Genomic DNA, 15,543 nt, shown 5'->3' with positions numbered 1-15,543 from the left:
GTACAGGATCAATGTACCAGACCAACGTAACGTATCCATTACTTACAGTATCCACGAAAGCGTTAGAAACCGTAATAATATTTATACTGACCATCAGTGCGCAGCCTATGGCGATTTTCATAACGGACACCTCGCTGTACTTCCCAAGTATGTCGTTCATGGTGGTTGTGCTAAACGCGTACAAATTGTACGGCGCTGAGCCATTTGCGTCCAGGTGCTTCTTCACTTGATTGCTGAACGCTCGTTGCCAGGTTTTAAGTACTTGCGATGCCTTCTCCTGGGACCAGTCGATATTATGTACCTTGTAGGTGTTGTCGAAGAAATCGTAAAGCTCTCGTTCTCCCATCAGCTGCACAACGGTCTGAAGCGCAGCTGCACGGGTCAAGTGACCAGTCTTATTGTGCTTAGCACCACCGACGAGTAATTCCTCGGGCCAGTGCATAAATTTGGCCGCGAAACCGTAACAGCCTCCCGTTAATTCCGCTCCTATGTCTGGTACCTGGCGAAACAAATCGTGCAGTTTTATGAGCATCTTTGGTGTCTGTATGAAGATAGTCCCCCTCCCTTCCTCCTACTCTTTTAATCTCGTATTTTTTGTCTTCGTTCAGAATTGTTCTACGTTTGTTCTACGTTGGTGCAAAGGAATAATGAATTGTTTAAGAGGGTTCAGAGAAACAATACCAAACGGGTGAATCTTTGTCCAGCCCACATTTTCTTGAAACTGAACGCGTTAAAATTGTTCTGGACAGTTGCGGTTGTCTCAAATATCGCCCCAAAGTATCCTTTCAATATCGTGTTTAGTTTAGGGAATAATTTGAGAAAGCTGTATAGCCATAAGGCAATGGACATCTCTCTTTATTTTCACAGCAATAATACACGGTATAAAGGATCTTCTTTTGGAACACGTACTTACAACCTTAGAACTCGGAACAAAAGTTTATGTATATGTTGAGAATTATGGATCTTAGTCGCCGAAATAAATGTATAGGAACACTTACAGTACATGTAGAAATGATATTAAAATAGTTTCATATTTATTTAATATGTGATTTACAAGATATTCGTAGATACCCATAGCATTCTTTTTGTCTCGCCATCTTCTTTCCCACCATGCGCACGGAATACTCTTACGAATAATACTGCGCACGCACATACTCCCACACACGCTCATACTCATATATGTGTGCCACAACTACGCGGTTAGTTCAGTGTAGCACACAAAATTACACATATCTCAATAGTATATCTGACTTTATGCTTGCTCGCGCATCTATAGGAAACGAACGTACCAATTGATTGTACGGGTATTTCGAGCACGTCATTCAGCAAAGGAAATATTTCAGCCGGAATGCCACCTGCGACATTATTCCCTTTATCGAATCTCATTAAACGGACACTAATGAATCGTTAGACTATCATAATGCATTCGTTATAGAGGTTAGGCCCCTGCACACTCCACACGGTTCATCCTGTTCACGTTATTTATCTTGGCATGATATAGCTAACCATTGGACAACGTCCAACCAACTAAACGGCGATCGTTTAAAGTGCTCACTGGTATGCTTCTTTTATAGGTGCCCATAAAATCACGGTGTGAGGTCTGCAGTACCCTATGCCATCGTTCCACTTACGATCGCGTTTTTATCATTTCCTGGCCCACCAAACCAACCATCCATTCCGAAACCTTCCTTTCAATCGGAATCATTCCTTCAACAGGCAAAGAAATTCCTAACGTGATTTCCTAAGGCTTCTATTAGGGTGGCAACTAAGTGATTGCGGATTTTGTCATTAGGTGGTATTAACCTAACCTAATCCAATAGTTTTCCTCTGGACGATTGATTGTCGGATAAGTTTCTTTCACGATTCCTGCTGCCACTGTTCGTGTTATTTTTAATTATTCTCCGGCACGAAGAGTTGTAATCGAAACGGGAAGCGAATATATACATATATATAGACATATGTATGTGTATATAGGCTGTCTCCGAAATCACGGTAGAAGCGGTCGGGTGGTGATTCTGCATGCAAAAATAAATGGAAAAAGAGGAATAACATTTTTTCGTTCGAGGGCCCGTTTTCGAGAAAAACGAATTTGAATATCCGTTGGTGCTCGTATGCTAATTGCGAGTCTCGATGTGCCCGACTTCTCTTTCCGCTCGTGTTACGATAAATACAAAACGAATATAAAAATCATATATCAAAGATAGATCGTCTTTGAGATATTCACACATCAAATCTTATCGTGTCGACAATTTCTCACAGATTTTCCCTCGGCAGTCGATCAATTTGATCTTCCCCCTCGGACAAATCGCATATCGTACAAAATGTTTGGCTGAATTACTCTGCGATGATCAAGTGTATAAGCATCGATAATGATTAATTAAGTAGCTCAGAGGTAAGAAACTTGGAGTTGGAGAAAATCAGCGCTGGGAGAGGCAGGGAGAGTGTAACGACGAAAAACGAAGGCGCAAAAACGCGAGATACCGAGCACGTTAATCGCATACTAACGAGCCAGCGCTAATTACCAGTAATTAATTCGTCGATTATCGCACAGCAAGCAAACGAGCGAATCGCGCAGAAATTGGCCTTCGCGCCTTACCTTTTCTTCTACTCGTAAATTACGATTACGATCGTATAATAGTAACAAAATCTTCTATCGATGAGAATTATAATTTGTCAAAGCTATAACTAACTATGCTGGTAACTAAACTAAAACTAACAAACGATTCGTTTGTTTACGATATTTATTAACGCGTTTGCTATCACGGTGGCCATCGATGGCCCACGTTCTTTTTATTGAACGCTTTCGAAACTATTAAAATACGATAAATTTCAAGCGAATACAACATGCGAAAGAGAAGCTTTCATGCCAACAATGAAATAATTTTTTCCCAGTCGAGAAACGATAGAAGAAGAAAGTTAAATTAAAAGTTGCAGTGTCTTACATTTCTACATAATTATATAATGCATTATTACGTAATATTTTAATTTTATATTTACACATTATTTAACAATAGTCATAACTATCACACCAGTCATTTCCACTGGCTCTGGTAGAAACATTGGGTTAGCAACTAAGTGGTTGCGGGTTTTGTCATTAGGTGGCAATAGCTTCGCCTTAACTATCGCTGGTTCCACTGTTAATTTACCAAATAATATAAAAAAATATTATACAATAAATATATACACTATACATAATAATATTTAATAATTATCATAGACAAATATTTATTCCAAACGGTTCGTTATACGACGATGACATATAAAAACATATTTGTCATACGATGCCCAATTCTGCTACGAAACGCTCTTCGATCCGACGTTGACGAAAAAAAAGTTGTCTTCTGACAGCTAGTGAAACGCGAGACGATGTCGTGTACCTCGCGACGCTCGTGTACCACAAACACACGTAACATTAGAGCTGATCCACGGTGATTATCGCGTGTCTCGAGTATCAGTCCACAACCTTACGTGATCCGTCACGATATCTTGTTGGCTGATTTTTGAAAATCATGCCGTGAACATCGATCCCCAAACAATTTATCCGGCGCAAGCGCGTGCCACCAAGAGACTGCGATCGTATGGGCGATTCTGATCGAGTTGCACGCGCGAAATCTAATTTATCGGTTGCAGGTTTCTTGCGAATGTTCAAATGGATTTGGTTTCACCGTGGATTTAAGCTCGGCAAGGTATAACGTGGGATGCATAGTATGGACGGTACGATAGCGATCGCAAACGTATTGTCTTGTCGAAAGGAATTTTCGAAAATATTTTTGATGCTGCGTAAGCCAACGTATGAAATCGCGAGTTAGCGTGGAAGACTTCGTACGTGTATGTTGCGTGCGTCGTATAAAATATTTCGACATTTCGTTAGCACTGATAATGAGCACTGACTGTCGCATACAAAATTCCTGATTCACACAGGGTGCGGCTGAATGACACGTAGAAGCGAGTATGAGGTGATTCCTTGTGAAAAATTACGATCAAAATGCGGAGTTAAATTTGCTCATTTAAAGCTTAGTTTAGGAGAAAACCGAGCTGGAAAATTTACCAATTTATCGTATACTTGAACATGGCTAATTTCGGACTTGACAGTATTAAATAATCGGAAGGAGGTGATTGTAAGCGTGAAAATAAGTCGAAAATGCGGAATTAAATTTCCTCTCCAGGCGCTTTGTTTGCGAAAAAAATAAATTTGAAAATTTATCGAACTCTATTTTCTTAGATGGGAGAATTTTATTTTATATTTTTTACTTACTTTCGCTTCTAGGATAAAATTTTATCGATCGTTTGCTTATATCCAGTCGGTAATTAGCCATACGGTAATTAGTACTTGATAATTTTTCAAACTCGATTTTCTTCAAAATTAAACCTTAGATGAAAAAACTTTGTTCCACATTTGGTTCCTGTGTTTTCTTAAGGAGTCGGCTCGTGCCCGTTTGTGCGTGTTATTCGGCCACACCCGGTATATGATCAAATTTGAAAACGATTTGAAAATGTTTAGAAAATTAATACACCGAACGAAGAGCTATTCTGAACACGTTGAAAATGGTACGTTATGATAAAAATATTGAATATTGAAGTTTATTAATGTAATGGGTAATTCACTGATTGTTTAAATGTTTTCGTATTCTCATAACATATATAGTGATGGACTAAATATCTTATATGGACTTCATTTATCCACCAACAAGTTCATGTAAGCTATAAACGCAGTTCCATCGTAATTCACGTCAAAGAACACTTTTGTTCGCTTAATCTTAAACCAGTCAAATACTTCTATCTTCTCTGGCATCGAGGCGGAACGAGAGGAAGTAGTAAAACGACAGTATAAAATCACATGAGCCAGGAGATTTTAAAATTCTTTTAGACAATTTAAAGTTTCTATTTTGAATATTTGACAAATTCCCGCCTTAAATATTCGTAGGTCACCAAAAACTAACCTAACCACCTAACTAACCCCAACCTAACCACCAAAAAGCGTTTTATTGTTCCATTTCTCTTCTCTTTGAGCCACACAGATGCAAATCTTGTGCGTGGAATATTCGAAAAATTCCCTTCCTAAACATTCGGAGGTCATCAAACAGCCTTCCATTCTTCTATTTCTCCAACACACCTATTTCATTTCACTCTTTTCTTTTCTTTCCCTCCTTCCCTTTTCTTTCTTTTTTTAAGCACACTAGCACAACTTTTTCTCATCCGCTTGCTCTTTTTATATCTGGCGATCACCTGCGTAAATCGCCGGCCCTCGTTTCACGTTGAGTATAAAATATAGAGGGCCGGCCGATGGATGCGCTACCGGATGTCAGGCTGGCATACCAAATAAAGCCCGGCGAACGTGATTCTACCTGTGATTCGGTGTCGGCAGACACGTTGCACGTGGACGGCGGACGTCGCGTTATGTAATTCCACGAACGGCCGCGCTACGCCTGTGACAAAACGTCAACGCACTACTGGCACGCTTTTCTTCTTTTTCTCCGCGTGTCCGACTAGTAGCTGCTTCTTATATTCCACTTGAATCGCACACCACCTGGTCGCTCTTCTTCTCTTCCTCTTTCTTCCTCCTTCTTCCATCCTTTCGCCATTTTTCCCCACGTCCAGCATTTGCTTCCGTTATATCAGACGCGCCGCGTCTTTCTCTATCGTTCGACAGATTTTACGTTCAATTCGATGTAGCGAATGCCACTGCTCCACTCGTCCAATGCAGCAGTTACAAGTTACAATGCAATTATCGATAGAAGTAAAACGCGACACACACGCCACGGGGATAAACAAACAGAATGGGAAGGTTAATAAGAAGAAATTAAAAAAGAGAAGAAATAGAAGATGATAGAACGACGAGTATCTAAACGAAGATACTATTGGCTTGGCAATTAAGTGATTGCGGATTTTGTCAATACCAAGCCAATATTACGTTCGAGAAATTGACAGTCTCGCCGACGAACTATCAGGCTAATGGAGGGAAATCGTTGCGTTTCGATTTAATACTTTACCGACCGATAGCGGTTCAACAGCATATGCACGTACGACAGATCAGCCGCAGAATCTCGCTGGCGCTGGCTCTGTTTCGGTTTAGACTCTCCAATACCATTCTTTTCGTTCATCGCGAACGATAAGTTTCCCAAATTGGTATAAAACTGTGGCAGCTTACAAAGCAACGCAATTGACGCAACTGAGCAAGGCGCCTTAGTACTAAATAACAAATTACTGCTCAAATAATGAGAAAGATTGTCGGCGACAAAAAACCGATTAATAGGCTATCGGTCGGTAAGCGTTGGCGACAGGGAACCGATTCATCGGCTATCGGTCGGTAAAGTGTTAAAATTGCCAGTTCGCAACAGATCGTATCGGGCAAAGTGTGTAACATGGGGTAACTATAGATCGGGTAACCTCGTATTAAGGATCGTTGAGCGCGTCTAGACATCGTCTATGGGGAATGAAGACGCCAGCTGACCTTGAAATCTCCGAAACCCTATGAAACAACTATTAGTCTGAAATTACCTTGCGAGTCTGTGCAAGCTCGCACGGCCTTCGTCGGTTCGTCAATAGGACGAAGTAAACAAATGTTAGAGAAACGGAGGAACAAAACGCTTCTTTCTCAGTCGATACATAACAATACACTTTTTCTGAATTAACCGCGTTCGCTCGGATCGCCGAACGGAGCAGCTGTTGAGCGCATTAACGATTTTCCCAGGAAGCAGTTGCCATCCCATTGCACGATCGCGTATCTGCGCCGGATCGACGATTTTATCGATCGCCAGGCTCCCAGACGGCCGGTGTTCGTTAATTATGCGATCGGCATGGGTCGGATAATAATTGCATTAAACAGTCATGAAAAGCAGGAATCTTTAAAAGACCGCAGGCTAGAGGTGGCCATCGTTATCGTCGTGTTCCCTAGAAAGCAGCACTGTTCTCGGGTCTGCAGAACTTAACGAGCCAGCGAAGCGAATGATGCGCACACGTGTGCACGTGGAGAGAAGATCGTGGCAACGATGCGGTTTACCGCGTCAGACCAGCCACCGGCTAACTAGATTTTAATTAATCCGTAGGACAATTAAGCCGACCGACTGAAAATTCACAGTTAAGAGCTTAATCGGCCGCGGATCCTTCGCATAACGGGCCACGCGTATCCGTTTACTTTGAACGGTCGAGAGGCCGGCGCGAAGGTGATGAGTGCCACGAGTGCTGCTCGAGTACGGTAAACCCTTGAACGACGCGAGGCTCTCGGACGACTGAATTTGTAAGCGGTTTGCGTGGGACTTTCCATCGCTGGAGAATGTTTTCCGGGCGAAATTTGATCTGAAGATATCTTTCGTCAATTTATCTTATCCAATTTATGGGCAACGAGCGAAAGCGGAGAATGAAATTCTATTCGCCTCCAACGAATAAGCGCGCGATTCAAAAAGATACTCGACGCGGTTATGTGAAATTTCGATGACGATTGCTTGTTGCGATAGGAAAAGATCAATTACTGTAAAAATTGATGCAAACATCTGTTGCTATCCACAGGAAATATAAACAAATTTCAATGCTTCCTTCTAATTCCCAGCTACGTATTTTACCCCCAAAGAATTTTTGATTTTCGCGCTCATAGGACGAACTCGAATACTCGAAGCTTCCATCGGTTCAAACAAATTCGAAATCGTCGGTATCGTAATATTTCGTGCTGCAACACGCAGCGAAGTGAAAATAGCAAGTACACGGGGTATATGCAGCAGATCGATTTTCTCCCCTTTCCGCGTAAGCTTCGAGGGGACGTTCCGTGCCCGCAGCTACGCGCCGATTGCCCGAGGAGAGGGCTGACTGCACCACGTGGCCATTAAGTGTAATTACGTTAAGTACGGGCGCGCGTACGCTGTATGGAAATAGAAGTAGAAATGAGGGGCCACGCTTGAAGAAAGGGGAGACACACGAGAGGAGCGTGGCGAAAGGCGAACGTGGTGCAGAAACGAACGGAGAAGAAATGTGAAGGAGAGGGGTGGAGGGAGAAGAGGAAGGAAAAAGAAAAGAAGAGAAGAAGAGAGACGCCTCTTCTCCCTTTCCAGATCGGATGACATAAATCCATGCTTTCAATTATGCGAAATTAATTGACCGCGCCTTGTATCTTCTCCCTGCAATCTCTCCCTTCCCTTGCTTTTTCCCTCTTTCTCCGAGTCTCCCTTCCCTCTTTCTCGCACGTCCAGCTTGCGTGTAAGTATGTATTTACTGCAGCGTGAACCTCTCGGTATCGTGCACACGGGCCTACGTGAACTTTGTGTATAAATTTCATTGTACCTTTGTCTCGGACTTTGTTACGTCGCTTTGTACTTTATGGAACGTGTGAACAGGTAATATGTTTGTGACGTAGCGGATGAGGTAGGAGAAAGGAAGAAATGGAAAGGTAATTTGATGGAGCTGTACCTTTTCATAAGAGGAGGTAGGGGAATTACGTGCTTTCATAGTATTCACGCTGTTAATCTTGATATTGAGAGATTAATTCTTCGACATTGTTCATCTCTAATGGGTATCATTAGCATGAATTAATATTCATTTTTGTTTGTTTTAATGTGAAAAGTTTCCCTGTGGATGTACATACGAAGGTACTAGGAACAATTTCTTCTTGGTAATGGTTGCATTGTCAATACATACTGTCAACATATATTGTTAATACACTACTGTTAACATGTACAGTCAATGCAACATTGTCAACATGTATTGTCAATACATATTGTCAACATATATTGTCAATAGAACAATGTCAACATGTATTGTCAATAACAGTGTCAACAACAGTGTCAACATTTATTCTCAATACAACATTGTCAACATTTATTCTCAATACAACATTGTCAACATATATTGTCAAAACATATTGTGAACATATATTGTCAATAGAACAATGTCAACGTGTATTGTCAACAACAGTGTCAACAACAGTGTCAACATTTATTCTAAATACAACATTGTCAACATTTATTGTCAATACATATTGTTAACATATATTGTCAACACATATTGTCAAAACATATTGTGAACGTATATTGTCAATAGAAAATGTCAACATTTATTGTCAATACACATTGTCAACATGTATTGTCGACACAATATTGTCAACATATACTGTCAATACATATTGTGAACATATATTGTCAATAGAACAATGTCAACATTTATTGTTGACACAACATTGTCAACATGTATTTTCAATACATATTGTGAACATATATTGTCAGCATATATTGTGACACAATATTGTCAATATGACATTATCAACATTTATTGTCAACACGACATTATCAATATTTATTGCCAATACAGTATCGTTAACATTTATTGTCAACATTGTTGATATATATTGTCAATACAACATTGTCAACATAATTGGTCAATACAGCATTGTCAACATATATTGTCAATATACTGTAGTAAACATATATGGTCAATGCACATTGTCAATACAACATTGTCAACATAATTGGTCAATACAGCATTGTTAACATATATTGTCAATATACTGTAGTAAACATATATGGTCAATGCACATTGTCAATACAACATTGTCAACATATATTGTCAATATAATATAGTCAACATATATGGTCAATGCACATTGTCAATACAACATTGTCAACATATATTGTCAATACAATATTGTTAACATATATTGTCAATACATATTATCAACATATATGGTCAATGCATATTGTCAATACAACATTGTCAACATATATTGTCAATACAATATTGTTGAAAATAGTCGATGAAATTTTGAATTACTAAATTAAACAAAAATGGACGTGGAAGAAAAATCTAAAAAATATAATTTTCATTTCAAGATGATCGAACGGTTTGTTAATTTGTAAAACTGAAATCTGTATTATATAATATTTGGTTCTTTATCGCTGTGTAATTTGTATTGCAATAAAGAAACATAAATCGTGTTATTAAAAAGCCACCGTTGCTTTCAAGCTTCTCGTCGCGTCGGTAGCATAATTCTACCTGAACTGTGGCAATCAGCTGCAGTTTGCGAAAAAAAAAAAAACAAACGCAATTTTACAGCATCGGCTGCGAATTCGTTAATACTTCGTATTACCCTAATTAACCCATCCACGTGAAAGAAAAAGAAAAAGAAAAAAAAAAAGTACAACTCGAAATTTCGTGCTACTCGGCCACGTTCACCAACCACCCAAGCACCAATTGCAATCAATCAAACCCAAATTTCTCCCTAATTACACGTTCCTCCCAAAGATCATTCCGCGCCGTCTCCACCCGTCATTACGCTAGAATTTCAACGGACAAGCCTGTCATTTTGCGGTTTCCGCGTACGAACAGGGTCTACTTCCTATCCAAAATATTCCGAGAATCGATCGCGACTCGTCGTTAAGATTCTTCCAGATTTATGGGCAATTGTCAGCAGATAACCCGCGCATATCGCGTTTAAATCATTTCCACGCAACGGCACATAAAATGTTCAATTAATGATTGGAAAGCGAAAAACATATAATTTCTTATTAATTGGATTTTTACGATAACGACCAGCACTCTGAGCTTGTTTTAAATAATTTTTAATAATACCGGCAAATATTCCTACTTAAGAGAAAAATGAAAATAAGAATATTCCACATGTACATATCATCGACAATGAGAAACGAGTTTCTCTTTAATTTTAATGCCTCCTAACCAGCGAATAATGTGCAATTTTGTTTGTAGTGAAATCGTTTCTTGGCTATAAAATAATGTTTTCTTTTTTCTTTTTAATAATAATGCTATATCTTGGCTTTTTGAAAACTGCATTATAGGAGACACGCTCGCATTAATTGTCACCAGTAATTAACTAAACCTTTTCACGATTCATTATCCTGTTATAAATAATATATTTCAGTTATTCGTACAAATATTTCAATATTTCAATCTCCGCAATATTTTATAGATTAATTCCTGTACATTTGAGTTTCTCGACAAATAATCTTTAAACAAATAATCTTTATCACGGAAGATACATTTGCATTTAATTCAATTTTTGATTAATTAACATTTAATTTAATTGCCACCAGTGATTAACCATACAATAAGAAACAAAAGAAGCAAAGGTAGAAATTGAAAGAGCACAAGTGTCTTTATAAATACGAAAACGAGATTGTTTGTCAGTAGGAAAATTGCTATTTGAAAACATAGTTACGCATAGTACTCTGTCTCTGTGTAGTATAAAACTATACCAGTTCATTCGAGTCTGCTGTACAACCAATGAAATGAAATAAATAATTTGTATAATTAATTTACCATATATTAATTATTGATTATTTTCATTACTTTTACATATTCATCATTAGATCAATCTTGAACTTTAAATAAATAATAAATAATTCGTATAATTATTTTACCATAAATTAATTATTATGATTATTTTTATTACTTTTACATATTCATCACTAGATCAAGCTTTAACTTTATCCCAAATTTGACAAATAAAATAAATAAAATTAATTAATTAAAATAAATAAAATTTACTATACTGCACCGCGGATCTTCAACTATACAAAATTCTATCTAAATAACGACCTATTTCATTTATTAGATATTACTACAACGAGTATTCTATTCTGGATATTTTATATAATTTTCCACGTATCGTATACGTTCTATGCATCTTTGTAGCTACAAATTTCAAATACACAACAGATAGCGAATACGTAGAAAACCTAAGCTGTTTATTCGTTAGCTGTACCGCTTTGCCTGTAAACCTGTAAATTGTCCGTCAGCCTGGACGAGCTTTTACGCGCGAACGTGATCCGTGGACGCGCGACAGGCGCGGAATTCAGATCGTATGTTAATGAGGGCGAAACGACGACCGCGTAATGTGTCGGCGGCGAAAAAGCGTACGTAATGCCGGTGTGTAGCAGCGGCGACCACCGACGTGGCGCAATAATGACGCGCATCTCTCGATTTTATTATTTTAATGTCGGTCCCGAGCGCCGCGGCCCACGCGACTCGCATACGCATTCGCCGATCCTCGCATGGGAATCGTTTCATTCAACGCAGTTCGCTTGTCCCGTTTTCTTTCCCGCCTTTGCTACGTCCATGATTTTACGACCCAAAATTGATCGTTCCGAGGGTACCTTATCGGGCCATCTGAAATTTCGCCTGCGAATCGCCGGACATTCGATGGCTGCAACTTTGTACAAGTGCGATTTCCGAAGATATTCGATGACTGGTTTCGCAAACGTGCCGGTGCGGAGGAAGTTTGAAATGCGAGCGAGTGTGAGGCAATATATTTGGCGAAAGAATAGCACCGATAGGATCGATTGATAAGAATGGAAATATCAGAGTGTAGTTGACAACGAGTGAGCTCATTCGTACGGTATATTTGAGCAAAAGTGGAAATACTTAAGTGTAACTGAGCGTGAGTGTGAGTGAGGAACGTGAATGAGAATGTATTGGGAAGTTAAGATCCATTGGTAACAGAGAAAGTATTTGAATTACTTGACGATGGATGAATTCATTGATACGGTATGGATTAATAACAATGGAAATACTTAAGTGTAACTGAGCGTGGGTATGAGTAAGGAACGTGAATGAGAATGTATTGGGAAGTTAGAATCCATTGGTAAAGGAGAAAGTATTTGAGTTACTTGACGATGGATGAATTCATTGGTACGGTATGGATTAATAAAATTGGAAATACTTAAGTGTAACTGAGCGTGGGTATGAGTAAGGATCGTGAATGAGAATGTGTTGGGAAGTTAGGATCTACTGGTAACGGAGAAAGTATTTGAGTTACTTGACGATGGATAAATTCATTGATACGGTATGGATTAATAAAATTGGAAATACTTAAGTGTAACTGAGCGTGAGTGTGAGTGAGGAACGTGAATGAGAATGTATTGGGAAGTTAGGATCCATCGGTAACGGAGAAAGTATTTGAGTTACTTGACGATGGATGAATTCATTGGTACGGTATGGATTAATAAAATTGGAAATACTTAAGTGTAACTGAGCGTGAGTGTGAATGAGGAAGGTGAATGAGAATATATGGGGAAGTTAAGATCCACTGGTAACAGAGAAAGTATTTGAGTTACTTGACGATGGATAAATTCATTGATACGGTATGGATTAATAAAAGTGGAATTACTTAAGTGTAACTGAGCGTGAGTATAAGTGAGGCAATACACTGGCGAAAGAATTGGTAAAATCTAGTAGTTGATCAATAATAAATAAATATAGTTGAGTGTGAATGTCAATGAATGAACTCATTTGTACGGTATATTTTAGCAAAAGTGGAAATACTTAAGTGTAACTGACCATGAGTATGAGCGAGACAATGTATTAGACAATACGGTATATTTTAGTGAAAATGGAAATACTTAAGTGTAACTGAGTTTGAGTATAAGCGAGGCAACATATTGGCGAAAGAATTGGTAATAGAAGTAGAAATACTTAAGTGTAACTGAGTGTGAGTATAAGTGAGGCAATACACTGACGAAAGAATTGATAAGATCGTGTGGAAACAATAAACATAGTTGAGTGCGAATGTCACTGAGTGAACTCATTTGTACGGTATGTTTTAGTAAAAATGTAAATACTTAAGTGTAACTGAGTGTGAGTATAAATAAGGCAATACACTGACGAAAGAATTGGTCAGATCAAGTGGTAACAATAAATATAGTTGAGTGTGAATGTCAATGAGTAAACTCATTTGTACAGTACATTTTAATAAAAATGGAAATACTTAAATTCAATAATGAAGTTGCTTTTAATACGAATCATCTAAACTGTACAAGTATATTATATCAATTTTTGATATCTATGAACATTGATAGATATTCATTAATAAATTAAGTCTTTTTGGTGCATGTTGAAAACATTAATGTTTATAGACTGGAGGATATAAAGTAATGGAAATAACATTGTCTTTGCACACTATTTCAATCTATTACAACTTCTACAATGTATTTTATACTACTATTAATTTCTATATTCTTCAATTTCATAAAAAATGAGCTGATAACTGTATCATGGGAAACACGTTTGCACTTAATCAATTATCACCAATTAAAGTAATTATTGGTCAATTACCAAAGCCTTTTACGATTCATTAATACATTGTAAACAAGATATTTTAATTTCTACAATATATTTTACACTACGATTAATCTCTGTATACTTCAGTTTCATAAAAATCAAGTTCCAAGCATATATCATAAGCAATACGTTTGCACTTAATCAAATATCAATTATCAGTAATTAAACAAACCTGCTTACGATTCATTAATATGTTATAAACAAGATATTTCAATTTCTAAATGTATTTTATACTACTCTCATTTTCTATATTCTTCAATTTCATAAAAATCAAGTTCAAATACGTTTGCACTTAATTAATTATCACCAGCAATTAACCAAACCTTCTCACGATTCATTATCACGTTACAAACATCAATATCAATAACAATTCCATAAAATCGCTCTTCAAAGATCAACGTCTACCAACACTGCTCAATTTCCATATCATCAAACGTAGCCCAACCCAAAACCTAACTCCGACCATTGCTTCCACCCCTAACTCAATCCATCGATAAAAAGACGTTGCTGAAGCCCCAAGTGCTTCACGAATACGCTTCACGCCCGCTTGCCTCGCGCTTCCGGTTCTACAGATCCTGGCGCAGATACCGCACGTATTTCCTCCTACCCTCCACTCGCGCTTCCATCGGCCCCCCCAGGAAGTCGTCGTTGGTGAACCCACCGTTTGGAAATCAGCATTCTCCATCGACTTTTCACGCGCTGAAAAAATTCTCCATTTTGATCGCGACGATGCAGCACGCACGCACGCGCCCACGCCGTGTATCTGCACACAGAGACAAGCGCAACAAAGAAGCAAAGCACGGCCAATTAAATATTCATTACCGCGGCTAGGTCGCCGGCTCCGGCCAGCGGAATATCTGCTCCGCGCCGCGGACATCAAAGCGGAATGGACGAGTGCGGCTGTCCAGGACCTACCGGACTCGCTACGTGCGCGCAACCGGTCGTCATCGGCCGCGGAATTCCAAGTGACCACTTGTTATTCCGGACATCGATCCTATGAAACGAATCTTAGGCATCCGCAGCCTTCCCCTACATCGTAGCCGCCACGGCCTCGGTAATTCCGTCGCTACGAGATGGTATTTTGATAGCAATTTCGTCGACCCGGCGACGTCTCGCGCTGCCAGCCGATAGACAGGCGCGTGGAATTTTTAGTTGACCTCCTTCCCCTACCACTGGGCCACCGACGCTTTTCTTCGGCGGTGACCGAGTCGCTGCGATACGATGGGTCCTTTGCTTCGACATTTTCTCAGACACGCGCCAGACGTCGTTCGCTTTGCAATCTTCTGGCGAATTTACAGCAGCCACTGATATCGAGCGATTTCTGTTCGATTTCGGAGCATGCTGTCTTGTGTCTTCTTCTTCCTCTACTTTCAGGGAATTACGAGCTGAAGACGAACTGTCGTCTCATTTTTCTCTTCCTTTTCTTCCTTCATTTTGTCTTCTGCCATAAATTGTCTTCCTCGTTTTATACGCAACACTCTGATGCAG

The 15,543-nt window shown here is 39.1% G+C and overlaps 1 protein-coding gene across 4 annotated transcripts in view; it reads right to left on the bottom strand.

Annotated features, from left to right (window-relative positions):
• LOC126926023 (protein patched) overlaps nucleotides 1-15,543 on the bottom strand; it is a 92,670-nt gene that overhangs the window by 5,028 nt on the left and 72,099 nt on the right. For all 4 annotated transcript variants that reach the window (XM_050742110.1, XM_050742112.1, XM_050742111.1 and 1 more), the window contains one exon: nucleotides 92-499. In XM_050742110.1, coding sequence (XP_050598067.1) covers nucleotides 92-499 — 408 coding nt within the window. The remainder of the gene's footprint in view (nucleotides 1-91; nucleotides 500-15,543) is intronic.

This window comes from Bombus affinis, chromosome 17 (genome assembly GCF_024516045.1).
Source record: "Bombus affinis isolate iyBomAffi1 chromosome 17, iyBomAffi1.2, whole genome shotgun sequence".
NCBI classification, from domain to species: Eukaryota; Metazoa; Arthropoda; class Insecta; order Hymenoptera; family Apidae; genus Bombus; species Bombus affinis.
The sequence above is the reverse complement of the archived record's forward strand: the minus strand, read 5'-3'. Positions and strand labels throughout refer to the sequence as shown.